Below are 27,993 nucleotides of genomic sequence, written 5' to 3'. Positions count from 1 at the left end.
AACATTATGAATTTTTACACCCGACTCCAGTTTTAGCATACGCGTTTGGCCGCATTGTCCACCAGACAAATGAAAGTCCATAGCACAGCCCCATCAATATCCATACTACATCCTATGCCCTAGTTGGGATGGGATTTGGGTCCTCACAATGGACCTCAGGCATAAAGTGCTTTAAAGAAAACATATCAGTATTGGCCATAAGAACCAATCAGATGCACATATAGAGGGAAATGAATGGCAGGATCTGACTGGTTGCTACGAACAGAACTGCCATTTTTCCTTAGAACAGTTTATAGCCACAATATCCTTATAAAAAGGTTGAAATGGAAAATTCTAAAGGACAGGAAGTATTGTCATCAGGACTGCAAGCACAAAGTTTATAGCTTAAAGAGGATGTTCGGCCTAGAGAGATTGAGGACCAGTCCTCTGGATAGGTCATCAGTATCAGATTAGTGGGGGTCAGACATCCCCGCCGATCAGCTGTTTCCGGCAGCTGCTGCACCCAAAACAATATGGTGTAAGGAGCTGTGAACAGACAGCTCCGTACACCGTGCAGTGGCCATGCTGGGGTACTGCATCTTAGCTCCCAATGAAAGGAACCAGAGCTGAACTGCAGTATGCTGGCACCGGAAACTACACAGACTTCTACTTCTGCTTGGTTCACTGTATAGTTTCCACCTCTGTGGCTGCCCCAAACAGCTGATTGGTGGGGGAACCCCCACTGATCTACTATTGATGACCTGACCTGAAGACTGGTCATAAATATCTCTAGCCTAGACAACCCCTTTAAAGTAATTTCTCACAATGTTAGAGCACGGAGTCCTCCCATTAATCACTAGTACATGGTCCCTAGAATTCTCACTTTCACATTAAAAAAAAAAAAACTATTTTACAGCGATCATGCCCTCATAGCTAGATATAAGGACCTAGTATATACCTAGCTGTGTCCATTCCCTTTTCTCATCATATCCTGCTAGCCCAAATCTGTATGTTCCATGAATACCATGCCAGCCACCCAAGTGAACAGTCCGCGGTCCGTCAGCCAGCTTATGTCATTGAGCTGTATGACAGTATGTACTTTTAATAGACAATGTGCAGTTGAGAAAAGTATTAAATACACTTAAGAACATCTGCATCTCTAGTTCGTAAAGCATTCAATGTCTTGTTTAAAAGTCTGTGTTCTTCCTTAAAATACTTTCCTCCTTCCTCTTCTTCTTCTTTAGTGGCTTTACCGAGATTTCACAGCATATGATGAGGGGGGTGGGGAAAAGCACAGATAGGAGGCTGAGGCGCAGTCCAGGGAACAGAGGGTTCATCCTCCATCTCATGTCAGGTATTTGATGACAAGAAACATAACCACACAAGTCAGCAGCATCCCTCCAATCATGATGGCCTTGTCCTGGAACGCTCTCTTCTCAATCAGCCGCATAACCGTGTTGGAAAGGCCAAGCATGTTTGCAACATCCAGGATCTTTTTCTGGGTTCCCTGTAAGACGGAAAGGGAAAAATGGGGGCAAAGTGAGGAAGGACGAACAGAGGTGAGGAGTTAATGGTGTTAATGTAAAACATGGTCGTATCAGATTTAGAATAAGAGTAAACAGAAGACCTGGAAGAAGTGAAATAGTCATCATGGAATAGAAAGTCTGACATCCTGAGAGAGAAGGTCCATCACGCCTACTGTACCCCTATTGCTCCACTCAATTGGCCTTAAGGACACTGCTCTCTCCTGGTTCTCTTCCTATCTCTCTGGCTGCTCCTTTAGTGTATTCACTGGTTCTACTTCTTTTCCTCTTCCTCTTGATGTTGGCGTTTCTCAGAGTTCAGTACTAGGTCCTCTACTCTTCTCCCTCTACACGGCCCCCATCGGACAGACTATCAGTAGATTTGGCTTTCGGTACCATCTCTATGCTGACGACACCCAACTGTGCACTTCATCCCCTGACTAGTGTTGAGCGAACTTCTGTTTTAAGTTCGGCGTCTAAAGTTCGGCTTCCGGTTAGCGGAGAATCTCGTTATGGATTCCGAATTCCGTTGTGGTCCGTGGTAGCGGAATCAATAATGGCTGATTTATTGATTCTGCTACCACGGACCACAACGGAATTCGGAATCCATATCGGGATTCTCCGCTAACCGGAAGCCGAACTTTAGACGCCGAACTTAAAACAGAAGTTCGCTCAACACTACCCCTGACATCACCCCTTCTTTATGCCAAAACACCAGTAATTGTTTGGCAGCTGTCTCTATCATGTCCTCTCTGTTTCTAAAACTGAACCTCTAAAAAACGTAACTTCTTGTCTTTCCCCCCCATCCACTAAACCACCTAAACATGATATTTCAATTATGGTCTGCGGTACTATCATAACTCCTGGGAAGCGCGCCTGCTGTCTTGGGGTCATGTTTGACTCGGATCTTTCCTTTGTTCCCCATATCCAATCACTTGCAAGGTCTTGTCATCTACACCTCAAGAATATCTCCAGAATCCGCCCTTTTCTTATGGTGGAAACGGGCAAAACACTTGTTGTTACCTTGATTCATTCTCGTTTTGACTACTGCAACTCATTACTAATTGGTCTCCCTCTCACTAAACTCTCCACCTTTCAGTCTGTCCTAAATGCTTCCTTACTTTTAAATGTGCCTTAAAAACACATCTTTTCGGACAGGCTTATCAAGCTTCCTAAAATGACTGTTCTCCGAGTAAGCACCCTACCAACTCCTCAGACCTGAACTCGATCTTCTGGCAGTCCACACATCTGAAGCAGATTGGCCTACACCGCTGCTTTCATTACAATAATGGCCAGTTTGCATTCTTCGCCCGCGAACATATGCAGGCTGACATCTTTTTTTCACAAGTCCTTCGAAGCACAGGTAAGCCCTTACCTGTGCCTGTGCGCGAGGCGGTCTGAAAACAAGTGTGGCCACCGGGGGCCTTCATCGGGCTGTTCTCTGAACTGCCTGTTCCCGGTGACAGCATTTGTTTTCAGACCGCCTCACGCACAGGCACAGGTAAGGGCTTACCTGTGCCTCGAAGGCACCCAGGACCGACCTTATCCGGGTGAGACCTGTGAAAAGCTTTCACTAAATGACTGGCATTCATGTCGGATGCCGGTACCCACATCCTCTCCTATGGTCCATAATCCTTCCAGTGAACTAGATACTGAAGAGATCTACGGAGAACTTGAGAGTCAATTATCTTGGCGATCTGAAATTCCAAACTACCGTCCACCATGACAGGAGCGGGTGGCAAGGAAGACGGCTCCAAAGGTTCAACATATCTCTTCAACAAAGATTTATGAAACACATTATGAATTTTCAAGGCCTGAGGAAGTTCAAGACAAAAAGCTACAGGATTAATAATGACAGTGACCCAACTTCCAAGAAGGTACCTTCAACTTAATGTTTCTTGTGGACAGCGACACAGAATCACCCACTCTTAGGTCCGGACCATTCATACGTTTCCTGTCAGTCACACGTTTATACTTGTTGCCCATATTCATCAAGTTATTTTGAATTTTCCGCCATATAGATGACAATGATGAAGGAAAACGTTGCTCCTCAGGTATACCAAAAGTATCAGAACCACAAAATGTGCCAAACTGCGGGTGAAACCCATATGCCCCAAAAAACAGCGACTTACCAGTGGAATCCTGTCTACGATTGTTTATGGCAAACTCTGCCAAAGACAAAAACGAAGACCACTCCTTCTGGTTCTCAGAGACAAAACATCTCAAGTAAGTTTCCAGACTCTGATTAGTGCGTTCCGTCTGTCCGTTCGACGGAGGATAAAAAGCCGAAGAAAAGGACAGTTGTACCCCCAGTCGAGTACAGAACGCCTTCCAGAATCTGGAAACAAACTTAGTCCCACGATCTGAGACCACATCAGAGGGAATGCCATGGAGTTTCACAATGTTATCAACAAACACTTGTGCAAGTGTTTTAGCATTAGGTAGGCCCGGCAACACTATAAAGTGCACCATTTTACTAAAGCGATCAACTACCACCAGAATAACTGTCTTTCCTGAAAAATTAGGCAGATCAGTGATAAAAATACATGGATAAGTGAGTCCATGGTCTGGACGGGATGGGCATCGAAGTAGACATCGGGAAGGCCAAGTATGTGTCACCTTAGCACGTGCACAGGTACTAAAGGCTGACACATAGTCCTCAACAGACTTACGCAACCCCGGCCACCAGAATCTACGAGAGAGGAGGTCAGCAGTGGATCTACTCCCAGGATGTCCCGTAAGAACCGTACAGTGATGTTCCTCAAACACCTTGTGACGCAATTCCGATGGCACAGTTTCCCACAGGGACAAGAATCCGGTGCGTCTCCCTGGGCCTCTAACACCTTCACCTCTAGATCAGGGTAAAGAGCGGATATCACCACCCGTTCCGACAGTATAGGACTCAGATTTTCAAAATCACCACTTCCAGGAAAACGATGTGACAAGGAATCTGCCTTGACGTTCTTAACCCCAGGACGATAGGTGACAATGAAATAGAATCTGGTGAAAAACAAAGACCATCGGCCTTGTCTCGGGTTCAGTCATTTAGCAGACTCCAAGTAAGCCAGGTTTTTGTGATCTGTGAACACCGCCAAAGCCAACTTAATGGCCAGTAACTCTGTTACCCACATCATAATTTCTCTCTGCAGAAGAGTTTTTTTTAGAGAAAAAGTCACAAGGACGCCATTTACAAAGTGACGGGCCCTGCAATAAAACTGCTCCTACCGCCACCTCGAACGCGTCCACTTCCACAATGAAAGGTTGTGATACATCCGGCTGCACCAATACGGGGCAGAAGAGAAGCATTCCTTAATAGCAGAAAAGGCTTGCAACGCCGAATCAGACCACACTGAGACATGTGTCCCTTTCTTAGTCATGTCAGTCAAGGGTTTCACTATTGTCAAATAATTCTGAATACATTTTCACTAATAGTTGGTGAACCCCAAAAACCACATAAGAGCCTTCAGATTTTTAGGTCGATCCCAGTCCAATACAGCACAGACTTTCTCTGGATCCATTCAAAAACCTGAAGATGACAGCAGGTAGCCCAAAAACTGCACCTCGTGTACAGCAAAAACACACTTCTCTAATTTTGTGTACAATTTATTGCCGCTTCGGATCTGTAACACCTGTCTAACGTGATCCTGATGTATCTCCACATCTGGAGAATAAATTAGAATGTCCTCCAAATACATGACTACAAACCTATCCAGAAGGTGATGAAAATTTTTATTCACAAAATGCTGGAAAACCGCAGGAGCATTGGTCAACTCGAAAGTCATGACCAAGTTCTCAAAGTGCCCCTCAGGAGTATTAAAAGCAGTCTTTCATTCACCCTCTGCCTTGATCCTAACCAGATTATATACCCCCCCCCCCCCCCCCAAGTCCAACTTGGAGAACACCTTGGCACCAATAATCTGGTTAAACAAATCAGGAATCAAAGGAAGAGGGTAAGGATCACGAACAGTAATCCGATTGAGTTCACGGAAATCCAGTCATGGCCAAAGAACTCCGTCCTTTTTTTTCTTTTAACAAAAAAGAAGCCTGCTGCCAATCGAGATTTGGAAGGTCTTATGTGTCCTTTAGCCAAACTCTCGGCAATATACTCTCTCATGGCCAGTCTTTCAGGTTCAGAAAGGTTATACAACCTAGATTTTGGCAATTTAGCTCCAGGAATAAGATTGATAGGACAATCATATTCCCGATGAGGAGGTAAATCCTGGCATCCACTCAGAAAATACGTTGGCAAAAATCTGATATAAAAGAGGGTAATGTCTTAGTAGTTCAAACAGAAAAAGATGTATTTAGACAATTGTCAATGCAATAATCACCCCAATCCAGAATCTGTCTAGTTTGCCAATCGATTGTTGGATTGTGCTTGCTTAACCATGGTAAACCCAGAACCACAGGTGCAGGGAGACCCTCCAACACACACAGATAAATTGTTGATGAAAATCACCCACTCCTAATCTGATATCATGCACCACTTGGGATAAACACTTCTGAACTAGAGGTGCAGAATCAATAGCAAAAACAGAAATGTTTTTTTCTAATGCACTCGGTGACAACCCGTGCATACGGACGAACAGAGCATCAATCAGGTTCACGCCGGTCCCGTTGTCGATAAACACCTCAATCCCCACAGTTTTTGACTCTAGTGCCACATCAGCAGCCTGGAAGAATCGGGTACTACCAGTAAAAGACTAATGCACATTTTCTGACTCTCCTCTCACCCCTCCAAGAGTCAGATGGGAATTAAATGTCCCTCTTTTTTCTTTTTGCCGTTGAATGAATGGACATACTCTGATAAAATGTCCCTTTTGTCCACAGAAAAAACACACTCCCTTCTTATTACCAGTATGCTTAAAAGCGAATCCAGGAGTAGCTCCCCCTAATTGCATGGGTTCGTCCACAGACATAAATCCAGGAGTAGCTTCACCCAAAGTATCAGAAGAGAACAATACATCATGTGATAGTACGTCCTGAGAGTGGGGGCCCCTAGATCTCTCTCTCAGGCATCTATCCATGCATAAAGCCAGAGACATAGCAGCCTCCAAAGACACTGGGGTTTCATGAAAGGCCAAGGAGTCCTTCAGCCGCTCTGATAACCCTTGACAAAACTGGCTACGGAGGGCAGGATCGTTCCACTCTGTATCCGTAGCCCACCTCCTAAACTCAGAGCAATAAATCTCAGTGGAACAATTACCCTGACGAAGGCCGCGCAGCATGGTTTTGGCTAGAGAGGTCCGATCATGATCATCATAGATAAGACCCAAAACTTTTAAAAATTCATCTACCGACCGGAGAGACTGTGATCCGGTCGGCAGAGAAAAAGCCCATGACTGTGCATCCCCCTTAAGCAAGGAAATAACCACACGACTCACTGTTTCTCATCCCCAGATGAGTGTGGACGTAGCCTCAAATACAGTTTGCACTCCTCCCTAAACAAAATGAAATTATCATGTCCCCCAGAGTATCTGTCCGGGAGGGCAACTTTAGGTTTAACATCTTATGGACCGGGCTCATTTTCCCCTTAAGGATAGGCCATTTTTTGCAAATCTGACCAGTGTCACTTTATGTGTGAATAACTTTAAAACACTTTTACTGATCCAGGCCATTCTGAGACTATTTTTTCATCACATATTGTACTTCATGACACTGGTAAAATGCAGTAAAAAATAATTCATTTTTATTATAAAAAAAAAGAAATATACCAAATTTACCAAAAATTTGGAAAAATTTGCAAATATCCAAGTTTCAATTTCTCTACTTCTATAATACATAGCAATACCTCCAAAAATAGTTATTACTTTACATTCCTCATATGCCTACTTTATAGCTGTTTTGGCTCAGTTTACATTTTTTGTTAGTTACAACATTCATCTAATAGGTTAGATCATGTGGTATTTATAGAGCAGGTTATTACGGACGCGGCGATACCTAATATGCCTACTTTTTATTTATTTATGTAAGTTTTACACAATTATTTCATTTTTTAAACAAAAGAAAAATAATGTTTTAGTGTCTCCATAGTTTTTTCAGTTTTTGGGCAATTATCTTAGGTAGGGTATGATTTTTGCCGTATGAGATGATGGTTTGATTGGCACTATTTTGGGGTGAATATGACTTTTTAATCGCTTGCTATTACACTTGTGATGTAAGGTGACAAAAAATGTTTAGTGTTTTTTTTACACTTTTTTTTTTTTTTTTTACGGTATTCACCTGAGGGGCTAAGTAATGTGATATTTTTATAAATCAGGTTATTACGGACGCGGTGATACCTAATATGTGTAGTGCATTTTATTTTTAATCAGTGATAAATGTGTTTTTTTTATTTTAACTTTTTTTAACTTTTTTTTTTTTGGACCAAGACCGCCCGCCCAGCACCGCCCGACAGCGCTGCAAACCGCAGGTCTGAATTGACCTGCGGTTTGCAGCGATCGCCGATACGGGGGGGGGTGGGGTCACAGGACCCCCCCTCGGCATTGTCTAGGGTGCCTGCTGATCGATTTCAGTAGGCACCCAGTTCCGATCACCGCCTGCCGCACAGCAGCCCTTAAGTACCGGGACATCATGACGTACCGGTACGTCATGTGTACCCAAGAGGTTAAGACAGGCCTGGTAACCACCACTAGGACCAGCAGCCTGTGGTCTCTGCATCTGCAAGACAGTCGTGCGGAGGTCAGCTACCTCCAAAGACAGCCCTTGCAGCTGACCTGCCAGTGCAGCGATAGGATCCATGGATGCACACAAACAAAAAATGGCGGTTTATAATGTCACGCTTCAGTGTGGGAGGGAAACTCCACACCGAGCATAAGAGGGAAGGGGTGGGACAGTGAATCAGGCCTGAGAACTAGGGAAGGAAGATTGACACCTCCTAGTAAAACCCTAACCAAAATCCTGACTGACTACCAGTATAGGGTTGTTTCAATACCAAAATTTGGATTTGATTTCAATACCCAAAAAAAGTATTGCGAAACACTATACCACGCAAAAAGAATAAAATGCCCAAAAAAGCCACGCGCATTCTGCATTTTATGGAACGCCCGGCCCATAATCGAACAGTCCTATCCTATTTTTTGCGGGGGACAAGGCGACTAAAAAAATTGGCGAATCGCGGAGTTCTTATTTTATGGCGTTCACTGCATAGGAGATATTTTTTAATATTTTAATAGTTTGGACTTTTCAGACATGGCAATATTTTATATTTTATTTATTTATTGTTTATATATCTTATATGTAAAATTGGGAAAGGGGGTGATTTATACTTATTTTAAATATTTTGTTGTTTTTTTACATTTTATTTAATAACTATTTTACTCTATCGGTAAAGTAATACTTCCTGATATTACTTTTAAACCTTTGCCCCTCTAATTTAAAACTATGTCCTCTTGTAGCAGTTTTTCTTCTTTTAAATATTCTCTCCTCTTTTACTGTGTTGATTCCCTTTATGTATTTAAAAGTTTCTATCAGACAGATGGGATATGATAGAAACTTTTAAATACATAAAGGGAATCAACAAGGTAAAAGAGGAGAGAATATTAAAAAAATTAGAGGGACAAAGGTTTAAAAGTAATATCAGGAAGTATTACTTTACTGAGAGAGTAGTGGATGCATGGAACAGCCTTCCTGCAGAAGTGGTAGCTGCAAATACAGTGAAGGAGTTTAAGCATGCATGGGATAGTCATAAGGCCATCCTTCATCTAAGATAGGGCCAGGGGCTATCCATAGTATTCAGTATACTGGGCAGACTAGATGGGCCAAATGGTTCTTATCTGCCGACACATTCTATGTTTCCCCCCTTAGGGGCTGGAACCTGGGATATTTTAATCCCTTGTCTATTTATCCTAATAGAGCTCTATTAGGGTGAATAGGATCTTACGCTCTCCCTGCTGCCCTGTGCATAGTACACACAGCAGCAGAGTGATTACCATGGCAGCCAGGGCTTCAGTAGCATCCTGGCTTCTATGGTAACCGATCAGAGCCCCAGGATTACACTGCTGAGAGGAGGTGAGGGGACTCTGTGGCCATTGCTACCAATGTTTTTAATACTGGGGGGGGCACTGGGCCACCAATGATCATTAACATTTAATCTACAAATACAGCCGGCGGCAAAAAAACACATTGCCGGCACCCGACCTCTGACAGGGCGCTGCAATCAGTGGCAGTTAACCCCTCAGGTGCGGCACCTGAGGGGTTAATTGCCGCAGATCGCAGCGCCCTGTTAGAGGCAGGGTGCCGGCAATGTATTTCTGCCGCCGCCTGCATTTGTAATGTATTAAACGTTAGTTATCATTGGTGGCGCAGTGGCCACAGCCCCTCCCCTCCTCCGCCCCTCTGCGCTCTCATTGGAGGCAGCAGCAGCAAAGGGGGGGGGAGGGAGAGACTGCTTCCTTTCTCCCTCTGCTGCTGAGGGAACATGGCGCACGCTGAGAGCAGCCTAGTATCGATAAAAGACAAATCCCGGTATTGTATCGATACCGGGCTAAAAGTATCGATTGGGTATCGAAAGTTCGATACCCGAAACAACCCTATACCCGTATGAACAGACCCCAGAGGTAGGCGTGTTCATACGCAGGAATACCTAGAGTCCTATCTAGCCCTATAGGACCCTGGTACTAATGGTAGGGATGAGACTACCTGTTCCTCCAAAAGGAAGGACGAACAGGAGTCTCCTTCAGGCCTAATACAAACAATAGGGAAATGCAACACACAGAACCCCAATCCACACACCAGCAATCCACAACTGAAACTTTAAACCGCACAGCATTGTGGGAGAAGCAACAATAAATAAGGAAGGTTATAAATGACCACCTGAGGCAAGGGGTGTGGCCATTACCAGAAACAACACAGACGCCTATTGATCCACATGGAAAACCTGTCAGATCAAACCACGTGTTGCCAGTCTCACCGATCTCCTGCCACCTGTCGCGGGAATGTCCGTGACACCATGGCAGTGAATGGAGAGAGCCACACATGTCCGGCCTGCTCTCTATTTACTGCAGCAAGAGACAGGGTCCAGCTTCTCAGTTAGGAACAGGTCTCAAGGTGTTCTCCACACTCATCGGAGATTTACAGCATATCCTGTGGATATACCATAAAAGGTCCGGATGGGTATAATCTTTTAACTGCCATCTTGAGTTCAGTATCAGAAACACTAAACTCCAACCACCATGACAGATTTGATGCAGAATATTCTGCGGCTGAAAATCTGTCTCATTTATCTGAATGGGGTTATTTTGGCAGCAAGCGCATGGATTTTTACAAGCCCCATTCACATGAACAGAACAGTTGCAGAAATCTCTGCAACAAATTTGCCACGTGTGAATTTACCCTGACGACATATTAAGAAATTATTCAGCGCCGAACTTTGGACTTTAGATTAAAAATAAACAGCGTTCAAAAGGTGGCCATGATGTCATGCTAGATAACCCTCTATATACTATACCATGGCGTATAAAAGGTCTTTCTGTTTGATCTATGGAACTGGAGCCAACCCAACTATACGACTGGGCTTCATTTATCAAAACTGAAAAACAGAAAACCAAAAAAGCCAATCGCGGACCTTGGAAACTGAGAAATCAAGCTTTTTTTTTTTTTTTTTTTTTTTAAAACCTGGACCGCTCATTTTAGGGGCTGTCAAAATCACGTTTCTTCTTACGTTTAACATATATGTTGAGGAAAAAAAGGAAGCAAAAAGCATAGCATACTACTCTTTTCCATCATCCATCATTTCCATCATGCTGCAAAAAAAATAAAATAAATAAATGTACGTTGATGGATATTTTTTTACAATGGAAACCGATGGTGACGGATGCCACTGTATGACATCGGTCAGAGGCATTCGTTTAATGCATACGTCATATGTATACTTTAAACGTGGGACAAAAACGTGATGTGAACTCATTCAGACGACAGTAGTGTTTTGCGGACCGCACATGGCCGGCACCATCAGAGAAAATGCCTATTCTTGTCCGTAATTGTGAAAAAGAATAGGACATGTTCTAGCTTTTTTTCCGGGCCCGTGGAACGGAACTACGGATGCGGAAAACACACTGTGTACTTGCCGCATCTTTTGCGGACCCATTCATATGGCCATGTGAATGGGCCCTAAGATTGTTAGGGACAACAAAGTCAAGTTTTCAGTTAGGCCTCATGTACATGGCAGTATCAGTTATTTGATTTGCAAAAAACTGATAGTTTCCATGTACATTTCATTTTTCCACGTACATTTCATTTTTCCACACCGCCATTAAGAGAAGAGCCTATTTTATATCAAGACACGGAGGCTCATATTTGCTTAACTCTTTCTTTACTGAAATATAGCAGCAAAGACAATTGAAGAAAAAACCATGAGTAACCATGGTAACAACTCCACCCCCTAGCCCCTATATAAGGAGCATCACTGGTCGGACACCTCCTCTTTCTTTGCTGCTCCAACATGATAAGTAGCTTTGATTTTTTACTGTACCTTGATTTATATACTTATGTTATATAACTTATATATATATATATATATATATCTCTGTACTTCTTCCTGATATTCGTTTTTTCCACAGTTTCCCTTCTGTGGCGCTTTTCATATTTCATTTTTCCTTATATTTCTCCCCCGTTTTAGGTTTTATTCCGTTTACCCTCTTTGTTTCCGCTTGCGCGCGCTTGCACATCACTGTTCCCTCTTCATCGCTGTCCTCTTAACATTTATAACCCGCTGGGGTCTTATGTTTCTGACGCACTTCGGCCATTTTTCCCCCCCCATCTATCCTTCTTCTTACCTTTCTCCCGCTTCGTTTTCCCGGGCTTTGCGCTCCTGTAATCTCGCTGGGTACGGGATTCTCGGCCCTCTGCTTCAATTCTTATCACTGGCGGCGAGATCTCGCGTTACCTTGCGGGATTCTCTGTCGTCATCCTCCTCTGACTGCAAGCTTATTGGCGGTGACAGCGAGGCTCCTTTCTAGTCACGCCCCTTCTCTCTCCGCTTTGTTCAATTGCCTTTTCAAACGATTCTACCGCTGCTTAGGGTGTCTTTTCAGCGCCGTTTTTTCTTTTATCTGTTGGGGTGACTTACTCCTCCAGATATTTATCTACCATGTCCAAGGTTCCTATTTCTCCTGCCGGTTCTGTCCAGGTGAGACACACAGGTCATATAAGTCCCACCTCTCCTCACAGGGTTAATGAAACCCCTGCTCCTATAGTTGATGTTGCGATTCTACAGCAATCCATTTCAGAGGCTATTGTCTCTGAAATGGGATCTAGGTCAGCTACCCTGACACAATCGATTTCCCAGGCCCTTAGGGCTCATTCTTCCTCTGATATGCCCCCTCCTGCCTCCAGAACAAGTATGAATGATGGCTTAGATCCATCCGTTCACTGCGCGAATAAGTCGTGTAAAAGAGCTAACCCGCGCCCGGCAGAAAGGGCACGATTATGGAAAACCGCCCGGTCACTACCGGATCCGGTATCTGATTCAGACGCAGAGTCTGTTGAGGAGGCTTTTGATAATTGCTCCTATCATTCAGGAGATGAGGATTTGATTGATACAGCAGTTGACCCTGCTATTGAAGACCCGTCTCAGTTAACGGGTGCCAGGTTAGAGCCACAGGAGGACTTAAAAGATGCAATCATAGATCCCATGGGTGACCCTCTTTTCAACCCGGACCAGTTACATCACCCGAGGTCCTCAGAATGGCTCCCCACCACTCATGTGGCTCAATATTTAGAAGCGAGGATTCGTACACCCCTCTCCAAGGAGGCTCGCAGTAAGCTGCGGGCTGAATGTCCTCGTCCCCTTATCCCCAATAAAATATGTGAAACCCCAAGCGTGGATCCTAAAGTGGTCCAGTTCCTGGCAAAATCAGGTTTCAACCCACGCAAGGGCCTAGACTCAGCATTAAAGGCTTGCCAAGATAAACTTCTTGACTTGACCGGCCCACTGGCTAAAATCTTTGATTTAGCTGAAGCTGCTAAAGTGGCAGGTACACAGGTAGACCCTGAGGATCTCAGGGGTTGGGCTCAAAGGGCTATCTGTATAGTGGGCAATGTGAACACTTCAATTGCCATTGAAAGGAGGAAGGCCATCTTAATGAAGATAGAGCCCAAATTAGCTAATTTATCCCTTTCTGAATCTGGCAAGGAAGCACAGGGCCTCCTTTTCGGAGATCCTTTCATCAAAGAGCTGGGGAAGTATGTTGGTGCCTTTACAGCTCTTGATAAGGCACAAAGCTCCATGCGCCGTGTCTTCCAGTCACGTTTTTCCTCCAGGGCCGGCAGTCTCAGGAGCAGACTGTCCGGCCGCTCCACTTTTCAGCCCAGAGGCACGGGCCGAGGCTTCTTTAATTATCGCCAATCACTACAGGACCCCAGACATCAACCAACCTTCTTCCCATCACGCGGAGGTTCCTCACGCTACAGAGGGTTCCGGGGCGCTCCTGGATCAAGACGCCCTTCTCAGCGGGTTGGGGGAAGACTCCGTCTCTATTTCCCTGCGTGGTCAAAGATCACCTCAGACCAATGGGTCCTCTCCACAGTCCAGGGTTTCACCATAGAACTGGTGTCCAACCCAGGGGACCTCCCTCTCATGCCAAGGGTTTTTTCCTCAAACCAAACGCTCTTGAATACGGAGCTTGCATCCCTCCTGCTGAAAGAGGCAATAGAGTTATCTCCCGATCCTCACACGGGGGTACTGAGCAGTATCTTCTTGGTACAGAAAAAGAGCGGCCAATTGCGTCCGGTTATCAACCTCAAACATTTGAATGTCTTCGTTCGTTACAGACATTTCAAGATGGAAGGCATCCATCTGTTAAGAGATATGCTCCTACCAGGGGACTGGTTCGTCAAATTGGATCTGAAGGATGCATATCTCACGGTCCCAGTGGCTCCTTCGTCCCGAAATCTTCTCCAGTTTTTTTGGAGGGGCCACACCTGGTGGTTTACCTGCCTACCATTTGGCCTCTCCTCCGCACCATGGTGTTTTACAAAACTCATGAAACCGGTAGTGGCCTGGCTCAGAGCGAGGGGAGTTCGTCTAATCATCTATTTAGACGACATCCTGATTATGGCTCAGGATCCGCCCCTTTTGTTGGGTCACTTGGAGATGGCCAAATCTCTTCTTCAAGGGTTGGAGTTTATCCTCAACCTCGAGAAGTCATGCCTCATACCAGCCACTACCATAGAATTTCTAGGTTTTGCCATAAATTCTTTAGATCAGACACTCAGCCTACCTTTAACCAAAGTCAAAGCGATCCGCAAGGAGATTCGTCATTCTCTCTCTCTCCCACAAGTATCTCTCCGTCACCTTGCTCGCCTCATCGGACTTCTCACGTCGTCCATCCAGGCGATATTTCCAGCTCCCCTCCATTATCGAGCCCTACAGAGGCTCAAGATTGCTCATCTGAGGGCTGGAGCCTCTTACTCCGATACTCTTGTCTTAGATACGGAGACCAGGCACGAACTGATGTGGTGGATCCACAATTTGTCTGTGTGGAAGGGCCGTGCCATTTTCGGCCTACACCCAGATCTGGTCATCGAGTCAGATGCCAGTCTTTCAGGGTGGGGAGCCCACTGTCAAGGAGTCTCCACCGGAGGACCGTGGTCCCCGGAGGAATCTCGTCTTCACATCAATGCTCTCGAGCTCTTGGCAGGATCTTTTGCGATCCGCAGTTTCGCTCACGGTTCGGTTCGAGCGTGTATTCGCCTGCGCATGGACAATGTTTCTGCTGTCCGGTACGTGAACTGTTTGGGAGGGACACGGTCCAAGGTTCTATCGACTCTAGCCAAAGACTTTTGGGACTTCTGTCTATCCGGGGGAATTTCCGTTGTGGCGGAATACCTCCCAGGACTCCACAACACGTTGGTCGACTGGAGTTCTCGTTGCATTTCGGATTCCAGCGACTGGAAGTTGGATTAGATGGTCTTCCGCGATATTCTATCGCTGTGGGGTCCGTTATCCATCGACCTATTCGCTTCGCGTCTGAACGTGCAGCTCCCCAGATACTTCAGTTGGCGTCTGGATCCGGAAGCAGAAGCGGTGGACGCTTTCCTCCAGCACTGGGGCGGCTCCCTGCATTATGCCTTCCCTCCTTTCGCCCTCATTCCTCGAGTGCTCGCTCAGGTTCGTCACCAACAGGCGGAGATGGTACTGATTGTCCCTTGCTGGAGAACTCAGTCATGGTTTCCCCAATTACTGAGCCTTCTGACGGAAGAACCCCGGCTTTTGCCGTTTTTCCCAAATCTTCTGCTCAACCCTTATGGTTACCTACACCCTCTACTTCTAGACGGATCGCTTCATCTTCTCGTATGCCGAGTTTCGGGGGTTCCTGGGACTACTCTGATTTTTCGGCAGCAACTAGACAGTTATTGGAATCTGCATGGGCTCCAGGCACTAGACGCGTCTATCGAGCTGCATGGGACATCTGGTCTCGTTGGTGCGGTTCACGGGACTTGGATCCCTTACAGGCCTCTGTAACAGCCATCCTTCAATTCCTCACATCGCTCTTTGAAGCAGGAAAGGCTTACCGTACTCTAAACGTGTACCGTTCAGCTATCTCCTCCAGACATTTGGGTTTTGACGGTTGTCCCGCCGGCCAGCATCCATTAGTGTGCAGATTGTTACGGGGTTCTTGTTTGGCACGCCCTCCAAGGCCTCGTTTCTCTTCTACCTGGGATGTCGCGGTAGTTCTCAGATTTCTGGAAGGCTGGCCTCCCAACTCTATGTTGTCTCTTCGGCAGCTCTCGGCCAAGTTGGTGACCCTTCTTTGTTTAATCTCGTGCAAACGTGTCTCGGACGTCCGGGCTCTGGACGTTGACGCTCGTTATTTTACACCTGAGGGTGTTATGTTCAATATTTCTCGTCGCACTAAGACTGGCATTAAGTCAGTATCTTATCCGTCTTTTCCTTCCTCCCTTCAGTTATGCCCTGTGGCTTGCTTAAAAGAATATGAGTCTCGCACTCAGTCCTGCCGCTCTGGGATTTCACCTCAGCTGTTCATTTCCTTCCGTCGCCCTTTCGCTCCAGTGGCCAGCGTTACCCTGTCACGTTGGGTTAAGTGGGTCTTGTCTCTCTCGGGTATTGACACTTCCATCTTCACTGCACATTCGGTGCGTGGGGCATCGGCTACCTCTATGTCTGTGGCCGGTGCCCGCGTGGAGGACGTCATGAAATTGGCGGATTGGTCCCGAGTCTCTACTTTTCGGGAGTTCTATTTCAGACCTGTTCCTCACGCCTTTACCTCTGTGATGGATCAGCTTTAAACTTGCAAATATGAGCCTCCGTGTCTTGATATAAAATTCAGGATTTTCCTAAGTTATGACGTAAAGTCATGATTTTATGAAAGACACGGAGGCGAGTATTTCCCTCCCGTTGTGTTTAATTGCCCTCCCGACTGGTCTGTGAGTGATCTCTTGACTATTGGTTATCTGATAATGTATGGTGTTATTTATTTTTTATTTCTTAATACACATAAGAAGATTATGCTGGTATAAATGTATGACTTTTAAGTTCATAGTTTACTACCATGATGTCTCATTTTTTCCTTTAGGTTGATCGGTTTCTGTCAGATGTCACCGGGTACTCACCTAGTTACAGTCCCGCCTTGTTGTTCCGCAGCCGTCGTTCAGGTTGCTGTTGACCGTTCCAGGTTTCCAGGTTCTCGCCGGTCAAAGACTGCAAAGAAAGAGGAGGTGTCCGACCAGTGATGCTCCTTATATAGGGGCTAGGGGGTGGAGTTGTTACCATGGTTACTCTTATGGTTTTTTCTTCAATTGTCTTTGCTGCTATATTTCAGTAAAGAAAGAGTTAAGCAAATACTCGCCTCCGTGTCTTTCATAAAATCATGACTTTAGGTCATAACATAGGAAAATCCTGAATTCTCATCTGTAAAAATGAACAGGAATAAGATTTGCTGTGAGATTCTTGAGTGATCTGTAATAATAATGGATGTGTGCATGGCTCCATTAAAGAGGACCTGTAACCTCTCCTGATATGTCTGCCTTAGTAACTATTTGCACCCCCCCCCCCCCGCCCATATAATAATTCTAGAGCATCCATTCTTATGACTCTATATTGTGCCAATCCTTTGTTATTCCTGATAGAAGTCACAAATAAGTTACTAGCAGTTTGCAATGAAGGTCCAGATGAAGGTCCATTGCAATGAAGGTCCATTGTTACCAGTTGGGAGTGTGTTCCTAAACAGTCTGACACTATCCAATCAATGCTGCCAGTGTCAGACTGTGCAGACACACCACAAACTGGTAACACCCAGCTGGACCTTCACTGCAGACTGCTAGTAATTCATTCATAACTTTTAACAGGAATAATAATAGAATGGGACAACAGAGTCATAAGAATAGATGCTGAAGAATTGTTATTACATGGGGAATGCAAGCAGTTACTAAATCAGACATGTCAGGAGAGGCGACGGGTCCTCTTTAAAGAGGTTTTCCAAGAGTTTTTTCCTCAGGACAGGTCATCAGTATCTGATCAGTGGGGGTCCCACAACTGGGACCCCCACGATCAGCTTTTTAAGAAGGAAGAGGCACTAGCAGTGGCGCCACAGCCTTCTCCGTGCACAGCGCCATACATTGTATAGTGGCTGTGCTTGGTATTTCAGCCCAGCTCTATTCACTTCTATGTGGCTGAGCTGCGCCTAGGCCGTGTAACCGATGCACATGACCTAGGAGATGCTAAAGAAGGCCACGGCGCTACTATACGCGTCCCCCACCGATCAGATACTGATGACCTAGCCAGAGGACAGGTCATCAGTAAAAACACTTGGAAATCCCCTTTAAAATGTATGGGTCAGTGTACTATCTGTTTTAAAAATGGATACTGCCATGTGCCTGACCCTATATAGTTTCACACAGAGTGCTGAAAATATTCTGCACTTCCAGAACAACCCCGGTTCCCAGGTCAGAAGCTATGGCATTAAGAATTTTATATTTTCAAAGAAGCTCTTTAACATTCCCCTATTCATGTACTTGCAGCATCCCGCTGAATGCACATGGATACGAGACATCAGAACTTCCAGTACGCAATTGTGGGAGACGCAAGACAATACGTTAAAGGACAATGTCATCACAATTGTTAACATCCAGCCTTGTAATGGCAACCTAGACATGTAGCAGGGGCACAGAAATAGAGAACAATCACAATCTCAGTATGTCAGAGTTCAGCTCCAACCACAGGGCAGCCATCAGAACTGCGTGAATGAGTGAGCCCATGTATATGCAGTTATATAAAGCAAATAACTATAATCCAGTGGCTCTACTATAACTAGGCACAGGTTATATAAAGCACCTACTGCGCCCATAGGTAATATATGTCTTCTTGTAGGAGCAGTGAGTTTTTCAGAACATAGGGTAAGGCTACATTCACACGACCGTATGGTATCCATTTTTTTTGCGGATCCATTATAACAATGCCTATCCTTGTCCGCCAAACGGCCATTTTTTTTTGCGGGGCTACAGAACGGACATACGGATGCGGATAGCACACTGTGTGCTGGCCGCATTTTTTGCGGACCCATTGAAATGAATGGATCCTCATCCAATCTGCAAAAAAGACGGGACGGACACGGAAACAAAATACGCTTGTGTGAATGTAGCCTAAAAGATATCTGTCAGCAGAGAAGTTTACAATGCCAGGCCCTGTCAAAGTGCTGGGGGCATGGCAGTTGCAGAGACAGCTCAGCCTCTAGGTGTAATGGTAACGCCCCCATTGCTCCTAGAGGCTCATTTGCATTTATTAAAACTCCATTTTTATCAGCAATGCGGGCACATATGAACATGGGGCCAACACCGATGTCTTCAGCTGCCAAGTGCACATGTAACAGGTCAGCCAGGTTCATAGGTACAAATCTGCTGACAGATGCCCTTTATAAAAGGTTGGCCAGTATTAGATATAAGGTTTTGTTTTTTTCCTCCCAAAAAGAGCGCCACTCTTGTTTCTGTTATTGCAGCTCATCCCCATTTGAGTGACTAGGGCTGAGCTGCAATAACTAGCACAATCCATGGACAAGAGGGGAGCTGTTTCTGGGGAAAAAGCAAGCAACCCTTTTTTCTAAGGCTACTTTCACACTCGCGTTTTGTGCGGATCTGTTTAGATAATACAACCGCATACATCCGTTCAGAACGAATCAGTTTGTATGATCTTTAACATAGCCAAGACGGATCCGTCTTGAACACCATTGAAAGTCAATGGAGGACGGATCCGTTTTCTATTGTGCCAGATTGTGTCATTAAAAACGGATCCGTCCCCATTGACTTACATTGTGTGTCAGGACGGATCCGTTTGGCTCAGTTTCATCAGACGGACACCAAAACGTCCGTCTCCAAAGCTGAATGGAGACTGAACTGATGCAAACTGATGCATTCTGAGCGGAGCCTTTTCCATTTAGAATGCATTAGAATGCAAACTGATCCGTTTTGGACCGCTTGTGAGAGCCCTGAACGGATCTCACAAACGGAAAGCCAAAACGTGAGTGTGAAAGTAGACTAACCCCTTAGACATCGCTTTCACCAGTATATCACACACTTCTCCTGATGCATATAGTAGTTTCTATGAACAATATGGAGCAGATTGTAGAGGAAGCGCAGATTGTATGTGGTTAAGAGCTCACTGCCATATTTCTTTCCCCCAACTCCATCTTGTCCCTTCTGATTCCCCACCTTTAAGGTCTTCCTTTGGTCCCTCATCCCTTCCAGTATACTGGTCCCACTCCCCAGAAGGTCGTCTATCCCTTGGTGTGCATTACGGACGGAGGAATTATATTGGAGGGTCTCATCAATGTGTATTGAGGTCTCTGAATCCTGTGTGAGAAATTGGGAAGGGGGTGACCCCAGTGGTTATGTTGTTTTACAGGAAACAAAAAAATAGTTTTCAATGATATGATTATCAGACAACCTATCACCCAGATCTATGTATTAAGTAAACTGAACTGCGTAAAGGCATATGAGGCTTGAAAAGCCTCAATAAATTGTAAAACGCATGAAAGATACTGTGAATCAGCGGCGCTTTGAGCGCTTAAAGGCTATGACTTGGCTGAGAGTCTGTAGATAAGAAATTATTAAGCGGGCACTCTATCTGCGGTTCAGAAGGATGGAGGGTTTAAGCACCACTGGTGTGACCGTTTATAGACTATAAAAACATGGCTGCTTCCTTCCGCAAACTGCGCCACACTTGCCTACAGGTTGCGCCTGGTATTGCAGCTTAGCTCCCATGAAATGATTGGCGCTGACATGCAATACCACACGCAACCCAGGGGTGGCGCTGCTCCTGGAAGAAAGCAGCCGTGTTTTGTGCAAACCCTTCAAGGTAAATCCAGGAAGACATATATCGTGCACTCCTTTGCCTTGCAAATGAAAATGCCAACACCTAATAAATGTATTTATGGATGCTATGTGACGAAATTTAGGTGTGGATCGAAACTTACATTGGTGGTGTAAGTCCGTGCCATCAGCTCCTCTCGCTCCCGCTCCTGTTGCTCCCGGGCGTAGCGCCTATGCTGAAAGTTTCGCAATGCTGTCTGCAGATGCTGCACATCGTATTTCAGATGATCGACTCTCCTATCAAAGCAGGAACGGGGAGTTAATTATAAGTGATTATATCTGCCTGTATTATTCCATGTGAGACACACAGAGCTGCCAAGCAGAATTTTTCTTTTTCTTTGGACAACTTATCCCAAAGTAACGGACAGCCGACACTTTTTACGGACAAATTGGAAAACCATAATGAATAATACAGAATATAAATAATACATGTCTATAGCTCGATATATTGATGAAACGTATTGCCATAATTTACTGGGAGCTGTAAAATGATTATAATTACTACTAAAATAATCTAGTCAATACCACCAGCCACACAAAAAAAAAAAAAAAAATCACAGACACAGGAAAATAGTCGCCTATTTTTAGGGACTATCCAGAAATTTCTGGACGGTTGGCAGCCCTGGTGAGACATCACATACACACAATGCATCATTTTCTTACAGAAACATGGCCGCTTTCTTAAAGAAACAGCACCACACCGGTTCAGAAACGGTGGCCAGATATGGTGCTATTTTTGGCAGACAGCAGCCATGGTTTTCTATCCCCTTGAATCTGTACTCCATTACTTTTTAAGAGAATGCAACTATTACTGGACAGGATTCCCACCCAACACATACAATAGGCCATATGTAAGTAAATCAGAATGGAAGATTGGCATTCAGTTAAAAGGGGTTGTCGCCACAGCGTCTCATATCCATGGCCGACCTGTTTTTGCCGGGGGAAGATTCTCTTGCATGTCTAATACGTAGTATTACATCTTGGTCACTGTAAAGCGTTGCCATCCATTGAGCTAACCAGAGTGAGAGCTGCGCAGTCCATCGCCCTGGTCCATAGAGGGGTCTCCTCAGCAAGAACAGCCCCCCTTCCATGAGGGCATATGGATGGTTATCGTCTGTTCTCCTATAAAGGGGTCGGCCAGTTCCCTGTATTGATGATCTATCCTCTGGATAGGTCCTCAGTATTAGATGCCGGCACCCCCACCGATCAGCTGAAGAGAACGCAGGGCTCCTCATTTTTCCTTTTTAATAAAATTTGCAAACTTTTCTAAAATTCGGTTTTCCTTTTCTCATTATGAGGTATCGAGTGCAGAATGATGGAGAAATTTTTTTACTTAACCACAAGGCAGCAACATAATGTGAAAAAAGTGAGAGAGTCTGAAGACTTGTAATATCAATATTACAATCTAATATTACATTCATAGGAATGTAGGTCTATGCTTTATATAACATACATGATGTATACTGCCCTTGTATAAGGCCTCACTGTATCTGGGCGTTACGTGCAGCGTTCGGCTCCGGCGCAGGGAGGGTTAACCGAGGTATATACCTGCTCAATATGGAAACTAGAATCACTATCAGAAAACCCACACACAGGAAACCTGTTCCGTGCCCTTCTTCTGACCTGCTTCAATTAAAAGCTTCCCAAGAACGCCCTGAGGGGGGGTGGAATCCGAGGGGGGGGGGGGGGCTGCATGCCAGCCTCACAAGTATTTCACTTCTCCCTCCTTGCATCTCTTTTTAGTAAATTATTATTCTGAAGCAATTGTACCTTTTTGAAGTTTAGGTTATAACAGGAGATAAGAAAAATTCCCAGATCCTATTTGAAACCATAAAAAAACTAATTAGGATTATTGAAGCAGCGACATGTAAAGAGATGACTGTAGTTTCCGCTTCACGATGGGAAAAATTATTATTTTTAACCCTTTCCTGTATTTGTGTTTGAACGGCCAGTGAGTTGAGAATGGTCATCAGTTTCACTATGGATGATGAGGGTTTTGCTTCGGTTACACAGCGGTTGTACGGTACGGAGCTGTAATACCAGACATAGCCCATGGACACCAGTCAGCATCCTCACTAGATCATGCTGCTGGAGCTGCTCTGACACTCTCCGTCAATGCAGCTCAACCCAAACCACCAAAATCTCGGATTACTCAGATCTTTTATTCTCATTGTATTAAGATTTCTGTAACGTTAAAGGGGGTGTCCAACTTCATATAGTATTGTTTTTTAAATACCCCATCCAGTGGTACCTGTTGAGGGAGAATCCAATGAAAGGGAAAAGTTCGGCACTCGAGCTAACAGTAGGAATAAAATCACCATTTATTGAAAAATCCATTAAAATAAAGTACATGACACCGAGCGCTGGTCATATGGCTGACATGTTTCCATCCTAGTAGCACTGGTTCTTACTCATAGGTTCAAAACATGTCAGCCATATGACCAGAGCTCTGTGTCTGTCCTACCGTCAGCTCGAGGGCCGAAATTTTCCCTTCCATTAGACTGAGTCGTACGTGTCCCCAAAGCTGCGGATCCTGGACACTGAGTCTGATGACTGTTTTTGTGGCTACGCTACTTGATACAACACTGTACGCACCTGTCGAGGGAAGCATACTTACCTACTCTTTGACACTTGCTTCCGGGGGTCCACCATTTTCTTCTCTGTGCTTTGGTCCCTGCATGGAAACTTTTGGCATGGACGGTTTCACATTCGCCACTGTGGCCAGTCATTGGTGGCAGCTGCACAGGTGACTCAGTCCATGCTGGAAGTTTATATGTGGGGACCGTGAAGACCTCGTGGACCCACAGAGCATCAGGGGGTAGTTAACTATGCTTTACCCAACAGGTCCTGCCCGGTGGGGTATTTAAAAAACTACAACCCCCTTTCAATAATAATACACCATTACATACTATCAGTTCCACTCATGAAGTGGATATTAAATCTGTCACCCCCTTAGCATTCTGTCCATGCTTCGTGACAAAGCTACAGCTACAGCTGCCGCCATAGGACGGAACTGCAACATACAGTCATGGTTAGGGCTTACACAGTAATATTTTGCACTTGTTTGTCAGCAACTACAACCACATTACTTATTTCAGCCTCTTTTTATGTATCTGCCCAGAAGTTTTATGTTTCTCACAATAATTGAAATTTATAGGGCATCTCCTCTAATGCCCGAGCCTCTCACCTGCGATTCTAGGAAGGCTCATTCCCTTCGCGGCCTGCTATTGGCTGCTGCCCCCCCAACGGAGGAATGCAGGCATCTGAAGCCACACGGGTGCCAGGGAGCAAGGTAAGTACAACCTGTGTGAGGGGCATGGGCAAAAGAGGGGGCATTATAGGGGTTGGATAAACCCTTTAATCTTGAAGGCAGCAAATACCAAGTCACTTTTGTTAGATTAAATGGGTTGTGCAGGGGGTAAATATTGATGAAATTCCCTCGGGATAGGTCATCAATATCAGATCATGTCCGACTCCTGGCACCCCTGACGATCAGCTGTATGAAGCTGCGTGCATGAGCACTGCTACCCCTTCAAAATCACCCGGGCATCATCTCGCTTACAACTACTTGTCCCATTCACTTTTTTACACTGTGCCGCCTCTGTATGGGAGATGAGCAAGAAGACGTACACATAATTTTGAAACAAAAGCAGTGCTCGCAAACAGCCGATTGGCAAGAATACCGGGAGTGGGAGCCCCACTGATCTAATATTGATGACCTATTCTGAGGATAGATCAGCAATATTTAAGCACTGCCCACCCCATTAATGCCCAAAACACCACTAAAGCCTCATGCACACGACCATATGAATTTTCCGGTCCGCAAAAAATACGGATGATGTCCGTGTGCATTCCGTATTTTGCGGAACGGAGCAGCTGGCCCCTGAAAGAACAGTACTATCCTTGTCCGTAATGCGGACAATAGGACATGTTCTTATTTTTTTGCGGAACGGAAACACGGAAACAGAATGCACACGAGGAGTAACTTCCTTTTTTTTTTGCGGACCGTATACGGAACCATTCATTTCAATGGGTCCGCAAAAAAAAATGAAAGACTATACGTTCGTGTGCATGAGCCCTAAATGTAATAAAATAAATAATGAGCCTATAGTCACCTGTTACTCCCCAGCCGTTATGAGCACTGCAGCTCTGCTCCCCTTCCGGGTGTTGGTATACAAGGCGGTATAGGTCATATGACTGCTGCAGCCATTCAATGGCTTCACTTCTGCGGTATATATTACGAGACGGTGCTGCAGGCTTGTACACAATCACTGCAAAGACCGCTGGGGATGGTAATGGCAGAGGAGTAACAAGTAAGTATAGATTGATTATTTGACATTTTGTGACGTTTGGGAAGTTTAGTTTTTTGCTTTATATAACTCAGACAACCCCTTTAATAACCACACTTCCAGCTCATGTATCTATCTGTCGATCTATCTAGAGAAAAGCAAACAAACTGTATATGTTTTCTAGCATGGCGTCTGTGTATTGAAAAGTATATCCAGATGTATAGTAAAAAGACACTTTTTTGGCATTTGTCCGTTCCACCAAACGTCATGTGAACATAGCTTTTGAAAGTACAAGCGGTTACGTATGTACAGTGCTCAATTCATTAAACTTGATTTCTAAAAACCTAAGAGATGTCCTTGTGTGGTAAAGGCTGAAAGCACACGCGTTTCATGCCGGATGGCTCTTTAGGGAATGAAGCAGTTACTTAGTATGGTTACCCATTAGATTACACAGCGGAAACCTTGATTACTCACATTTTGGCATTCTGACGCTTGGTGGGAGGTTCTTTGCTAGACAAGATCTCTAGACGCTCCAGGTTACTAAAAATCTGGTCTATTCTGGCTTGGATCTCGTTTTCTAGGACTGGTAAAGAACAAATCAACAGATGGTCAGTCAGAGGACATCCTCCAAAGTCTGCACTGTACGGGGGCAAAGGTTTGGATCAATTTTCTAATGCACATACGATTTTAGGCTTTATGAAGCATACAAAAGGAAGTGGAGTTCTTTTAGATTACATAAAAATGAGCCTCTAGGAGCAACGGGGGCGTTTCCATTACACCTAGAGGCTTTGCCCTTTCCCTCTGCAATGGTGGTGCCCTCTGCACTATAATTGACAGGGCCAGGCAGTAAAAACATCATAATGCCTGTCCCTGTCAATCAAAGTGGAGAGGGAACAGCAGTTGCAGAGAGAGCAGAGCCTCTAGGTCAGGGCTGGCCAACCTGTGGCTCTCCAGCTGTTGTAAAACTACAACTCCCACCATGCCCTGCTGTAGGCTGATAGCTGTAGGCAGACTGGGAGTTGTAGTTTTGCAACAGCTGGAGAGCCGCAGGTTGGCCATCCCTGCTCTAGGTGTAAGGCTACTTTCACATCTGTGCTTTTCCTTTCCGGTATTGAGATCCGTCATAGAATCTCAATACCGGAGGAAAACTCTTTCGTTTTATCCCCCTTCATTGTCAATGAGGACAAAACTGAACTGGAGTGCACCAAAATGCATTCCGTTCCGTTGCATTCCCATGACGCACACAAAAGTGCTGCAACCAGCGTATTTGAGTGCGGCCTGGGATGCGAAGCAAGACGGATCCGTCATGAAACACAATGTAAGTCAATAGTGCCGGATTCGTTTTCTCAGACACAATAGAAAACGGATCCGGTACCCATTGACTTACAATGGCTTTAGTGCCGGATCCGTCATGGCTATTTTAGAGATAATACAAACGGATCCGTTCATAACGGATGCAGCCGGTTGTATTATCATGACGGAAGCGTTTCTGATCTGATCCATGATGGATCCAGCACAAACTCTGATGTGAAAGTAGCCTAGCAGAAACGTCCCCGTTGCGCCTAGAGGCTCATTGGCATATACTAACACATCATTTTCTCAGCAATGCGGGCACATATGAACATGGGACCAACACAGATGTCTACAGCTGCCAAGTGCACATGTAACAGGTCAGCCAGTTTCATTGGTACAAACCTGCTGACAGATGCCCTTTGAAGACAATATATATTACTGATGTTCCCACAAAGGGAAAAGAGATTACGATATTGATAGGTTTATTGTGAGACACACAGCTGGAACTCAGAGTTACTATACTTACTATGTACAGACTGTTTGTCACATGACTCCAGCCGTCCCATCTGATTCTGAACTTCATGGACATGTCTAAAGAAAAAAAAAAGAAAAAGAATAATCATCATAACATATGTTTTAGTACCATTGGCAATATCTCTGCTTGCTGTCAGTTAATGGGAACACACCGTTTCCCGCAAAGACTGAAAACAAGTACAGAGCCTAATACTTATCACAACTGAGAATTTGCTTTAATTGTATCCAGTTTAGGCCTCATTCACACGACCAAATGTCATGTATCCCAGCCATCTGCATGCCACCATTTTTTCCCCCTGTGGAAATCCTGGTCCACAAGATGGACAAGAATAGGACATGTTCTGCCTTTTTTTTTGCGAGTCGGTTGAAAGGACAACTGTGTGCTGTCCACATCTTTTGAGGCCCCATTTAAATGAATGGGAGCGCATGCGATCCGCAAAAAAAAGGGGACCGAAAATACGGAGGTGTGCTTAAAGGCCCTGAACTAAACTCATCTGCATCACATTTCATATGGAGGCACCATACAGCAGCACGCGGAGTGCCTAGGACTCCACAATATGGAATTGCTGGGCGACTCTACAATGCATCTACGACAATAGATACCATCGCATGATGCAATGCAAATGTGAATACAGTCTGTCCTGATGTTACATTTGCCACAATTCGGATACGTGGAGGGCTCAGCGATTTCAAACCGCTATAATGCTGCTACATCTTAGCATAACTGCAGGAAACCCACACAGTAAAGACACTAACATGAGGCTGCCTGACACATCAGATCCCCGCTATTATCCATCTGGGATGCATTATGTAATATCATTATATATATCCTAGTAATAATAAAATGCAGCTGCACAGAGCCTCTGACATCTGTCTGCCTTCACACACTCACTTGTTACTTTGATGGTAAAGAGCCTCCATGGCTCTGGGTCCTGTGTGTCACACCAATCTGAGCTCGGCAATCGATTGCTTATTGATCGGTAATCAGCTGCCTACGCCTCTGTGCCTAGTCCACAATTCCCGGCACACGTCATCACTTCCGGGTTCTGTCA

General features: G+C 45.0%; 1 protein-coding gene across 2 annotated transcripts; it reads right to left on the bottom strand.

Annotated features, from left to right (window-relative positions):
• Positions 1-27,984, bottom strand: GOSR2 (golgi SNAP receptor complex member 2). Of its 2 annotated transcripts, XM_040435631.1 has the most exons (6): positions 27,834-27,984; positions 26,934-26,998; positions 25,589-25,697; positions 20,930-21,062; positions 20,166-20,306; positions 1-1,486 (listed from the first exon to the last, which is right to left on the bottom strand). In XM_040435631.1, the coding sequence occupies exons 1-6, from the start codon at positions 27,860-27,862 to the stop codon at positions 1,325-1,327; spliced, it is 639 nt and encodes a 212-aa protein (XP_040291565.1). In that variant the 5' UTR covers positions 27,863-27,984; the 3' UTR covers positions 1-1,324. The 2 variants fall into 2 exon arrangements, with proteins under 2 accessions (XP_040291565.1, XP_040291566.1); XM_040435632.1 differs by lacking the exon at positions 20,166-20,306.
• Between the last annotated feature and the right edge of the window lie 9 nt (positions 27,985-27,993).

Source organism: Bufo bufo, chromosome 6 (genome assembly GCF_905171765.1).
Source record: "Bufo bufo chromosome 6, aBufBuf1.1, whole genome shotgun sequence".
Classification (NCBI taxonomy): Eukaryota; Metazoa; Chordata; class Amphibia; order Anura; family Bufonidae; genus Bufo; species Bufo bufo.
The sequence above is the reverse complement of the archived record's forward strand: the minus strand, read 5'-3'. Positions and strand labels throughout refer to the sequence as shown.

Bases quoted from the DNA above. Each gene is read 5' to 3' on its own strand.
- GOSR2 (XM_040435631.1), bottom strand. From the start codon at position 27,862: ATGGAGGCTCTTTACCATCAAAGTAACAA. The intron at 26,999-27,833 runs GTGAGTGTGTGA...TTTTTTCTTTAG, and splicing joins CTTTACCATCAAAGTAACAA to ACATGTCCATGAAGTTCAGA. The intron at 25,698-26,933 runs GTAAGTATAGTA...GTTCTTTACCAG, and splicing joins TGACAAACAGTCTGTACATA to TCCTAGAAAACGAGATCCAA.